The sequence below is a fragment of the Nelusetta ayraudi genome, unplaced genomic scaffold, assembly GCF_046127955.1.
Source record: "Nelusetta ayraudi isolate G7.1 ecotype Tasmania unplaced genomic scaffold, CSIRO-AGI_Nayr_v1 ptg000175l, whole genome shotgun sequence".
Lineage (NCBI taxonomy): Eukaryota > Metazoa > Chordata > Actinopteri > Tetraodontiformes > Monacanthidae > Nelusetta > Nelusetta ayraudi.
The window spans coordinates 177501-181425 of record NW_027466224.1 but is presented as its reverse complement, the minus strand read 5'-3'; the positions used below and the strand labels follow the sequence as shown (position 1 = coordinate 181425).

General features: G+C 55.1%; 1 protein-coding gene across 1 annotated transcript in view; it reads left to right on the top strand.

The window, feature by feature from the left end:
• The first annotated feature begins 976 nt into the window (after positions 1-976).
• Positions 977-3925, top strand: part of dner (delta/notch-like EGF repeat containing) — a 14284-nt gene continuing 11335 nt past the window's right edge. Inside the window, exon 1 of the mRNA XM_076014975.1 lies at positions 977-1395. Within this exon, the coding sequence (XP_075871090.1) occupies positions 1099-1395 (297 nt within the window). The 5' untranslated portion in view covers positions 977-1098. The remainder of the gene's footprint in view (positions 1396-3925) is intronic.

The following is a 3925-nucleotide window of genomic DNA, read 5'->3' as shown; positions in this document are numbered from 1 at the left end:
GGTCTGTTTGTCTTCATTGAGCCCCCCCCCCTCCACCCACTGCCCTGTCAGCAAGTCTCAAACACTGGGTTAAAAAATATATAATTTTCATGCGGAGTGAAGTTCCCACAATTTCTATATTTCATATTTTATACTTTCCCTCTTGAATCGCGTGTGTTTAATTCAAATGAGACCTGCTGCTCTTCATAGAATGTTGCAGTTCCTTTAAGCGCCACTAGAGGTCCTCAGCCTCCATCACCACCGCGGGTGAAACGGGGCTTGAAACGATTTACTTTTCAACACACAATTTCTTCTGCATGGCTGTCTGCAAGCGTCTGTAGCTGTAACAAATTACCCACAATCCTTCAACGTCTGATCCGAATGTTCTAGCAAACATGTCGCAGTGCTTTGACTGGAAGAATTTTTCAAGCTGCAGCAGCCAGAACTAATTTCCTGTGAGGGTGAACCGTCCGGCGGTTCTTCTGCTGCTCGGGGAGAAACATCATCTGCATCAAACACCTCCTGACTGCAGGTGACCTCATCTCCTGCTGCAGCAGCAGCAAGAGGAGGACCAATCAGTGGAGACCAAGGGAGTGGCAATGGCTGTGATGATGAGCTGCACTGAACAGCCTCCAGTTTATTTTTGTGTCCTATGAAGATTTCTCCTCAGCTGATCTCCACTGGTCCTCTGTTGATCTCCGCTGGTCCTCTTGATCTCCACTGGTCCTCAGCTGATCTCTGCTGGTCTTCTGTTGATTTCCACTGGTCCTCTGTTGATCACTGCTGGTCCTCTGTTGATCACCGCTGGTCCTCTGTTGATCACTGCAGAGCTCCCCCTGCTGGCCAATAAAGGGTGATGTGTGTGTGTGTCGTCAGCGATCAGCGTCACGATGACTCGGAGACAAACAGGCCCCTCCCCTTTCTCCCCCCCCTCCCTCCTCCTCACTCCTCCCCTACCTCCTCGCTGTCAGCCGCTGCCTCATTCTGCCTGAGCACAGCGGAGGCTCAGCATCCTCGCACACACACACTCGTTCTCTCTCTCTTGCTCCTTTCAGACAGACACACACACACACACACACACACACACACACACACACACACAGTCGCAGCAGCAGCAGGATGAAGCAGAGCTCAGCATCACCTCAGCTCCTCCTCCCCCACGTCCTCCTCCTGCTCCTCCTAAGCAGCAGCACCACCACCAGCGGCAGGACGGTCGGGCCCCCCCCCCCTCCCCTCTTCCAGCTGGCCCCAGACACGCCGGCCCCCGCAGAGCCCACCCCCACCCAGGCCCCGCCCCATCCGGACCCCTGCCAGGGCCGCCCCTGCCTCAATGGCGGCCTGTGTGCGCCGCTGCCGGAGGACCTGTGGGACTACAGCTGCACCTGCGGCCGCGGCTTCGCCGGACGCAACTGTGAGGTAGGAGGGATGGATGGACGGATGGACGGATGGACGGACGGATGGATGGATGGATGGGTGGAGGTGTGGGGCAGGAAGTCGGGGTTGAGGTTGGGAGGAAGTGGTGATGGCTGCGGGTTCAAGAGTGTATGAAAGTGGAAGCAAGTGTGCGTTGCAGCTGGCAATCAGGACAATTACTCACTCATCGTGTGTGTGTGCGCGCGCACTGCCTCTCTGCTCTTTTTCCCTTTTTTTTGAAGCAGCAGCAGCAGCAGCAGCATGTGCTGGAAATGAGACACGGTGCTGCTGGTTGCTGTGGCAACAGGAGGAAAGGCCAGCCAGGAGCCAGAGCCAAGAATGTGTGTGTGTGTGTGTGTGTGGAGGTCTCTAAGATATGAAGCCTTTCCTTGGTCTCCACCACTACGCAGTGCAGTCTGCTGCTGTGTGCAGATGTGTCAGTGTAAAGCGTCTGCTGGTTTTCATGCTGCGTTCATGGACTCAACGTCCTGCTGAGGTTCCAGCGCTGCTGCTGCTGCTGCTGCTGCTGCTGAAGTCCAGCCGGCCTCCTTGAGGGTCATTTCGTCCTCACGTCCTCACCTTAACGGGCCAAGACCAGTAGTGGTTGATTGACGCCTGCGCTTGGTGTTGCTAAATCCCGTCACATGACCTTCTTCTGCCAGAACTTCCTGTTCCGTCTGTTGAGGATTCGACCTCACATTAAAGACGACACAACGTCTTAGCATCAATAGTGTCTGTTGTCGTCGTCATCCGTCTTTCCTCTACGCATCAACAGTGGGCTGCGGTGACCCGGAGTAACCTCTCCTGGAGCCGCTACCTTGTTGTTAGAGACGGCTAGCTTTTAGCTCAGGCTGCCTGAGGACGGCGGTGACGTCACAGCTCGCGTCACACCTGGACTTTGAGTTTCAAGTCAAGTTTAGTGACGGATGAAGGAGCCAAAACTCTGCCAAGTGTGTTGCTTGCCTGAAGGTCTGAGGGTCTGAAGGTCTGAGGGTCTGAGGGTCTGATGGTCTGAAAGTCTGACTGTCTGAAGATCTGAAGGTCTGAAGGTCTGAAGCTCTGAAAGTCTGACTGTCTGAAGATCTGAAGGTCTGAAGCTCTGAAAGTCTGACTGTCTGAAGATCTGAAGGTCAACATCCTGCAGGTGCCTGAGCAGGAAACTGCACTGTTTCCTCTGTCGCCGACCTTCACCCTCCACACCAGCTCCACCGCGGAATCGTTTCAAACACCTTCAACCTTCTGACTCGACTCCACGTGGACGACCTCTGTGTGAACGAGTTGGTTGGTGGAGGGTGGCGCTGAATGAAGCAGCAGCAGCAGCAGCAGCAGCTGCTGAGGCTCTGAGTCACGACGGGGAGAGAGAGCAGCCTGCTGCAGCGTCACGACAAGGTGACCTGCCGAGTGGCGGCAGAACAGCCAACAGGTGGCAGCGTTGACCTCCCAGACGGCGAGTGTGTGTGTGTGTGTGTGTGTGGTTTCTCTCCTCCACACCAGCTGCAAAGCTGCAGTTTGTTCCCTCTGCAGTCGCAGTTTGTGTCGCTGTGCTGCGCTCGGCCTCCAGAGGGCGACGCTACAGATGAGTTGTTGAGATTAAACCGTCCAGTCGGAGTTTATCACCGCTGCTGCACCAAACCTGGACTCCAGCCGAGTCCTGGAGGGCTGAGTGTGTGTGTGTGTGTGCGTGTGTGTGCGCGTGTGTGTGTGTGTGTGTGTGTGTGTGTGTGTGTGTGTGTAAGGGGACATTGATTCCTGCATCATCCTTTCTTTGCCATGGAAACGGCAGCAGAAGTCGATTGAGATTTGACCAACTGATCGATGGTGGTTTGAATAAGTGTCACTAATCAGATGATGGAGGAGGAGGAGGAGGAGGGGAGGAGGGAATGTGGAGGAGAACAAGGAGTTGGAGGAGAAAGAGGAGGGGGGGCGTGAGAAGGATGAGGAGGTGGAGGAGGAAAAGGAGGAGAAACGAGAGAGGGGAATGAGGAGGTGGAGGAGGAAGAGGTGGAAAGGGGAGGAGGAGGAGAAAGAGAAGGCGGAGGAGATGAAGGAGGAGGGGGAGGAGGAGTGAAATGGTGACAGATGGTCCACCTGTTGAGTTGCTCTGAGATCAGTTTGTTCCTCCACCATGAGATCCTGGCAGGGGAGCGATGCATCATGGGAAGGCCTAAAGAGGCTCTCCTGTCCTGCTCCTCATGCCACCTCCCTCTTTCCCTCCCTCCTTCCTTCCTCAGCTGAAAACATCCCCCAGCCGCGGCTTCATTAGCATCGAGGGCTTTGATGAGAACTTTCTCCTCTCGCCCTCCGTCAGCCAATAAAAACATTCTCAGCTCGCCGCTCGGCGGAGGCTGCTGTTTCTGCCGCTCTTTGAACGCAGCTCATTTCCACTTCACACACTGCCGCCGCCAGGGCCGTTTGAAGTTTGAAGTATGGGCAGCGTGAGAGGAGGCGGGATACGGCTGGAACCGCCGATTAGCATCAGTGCTAACGACGCAGTTTGACTGTGCCACGTTAGCGATTTTTTTTTTTTTTGCCA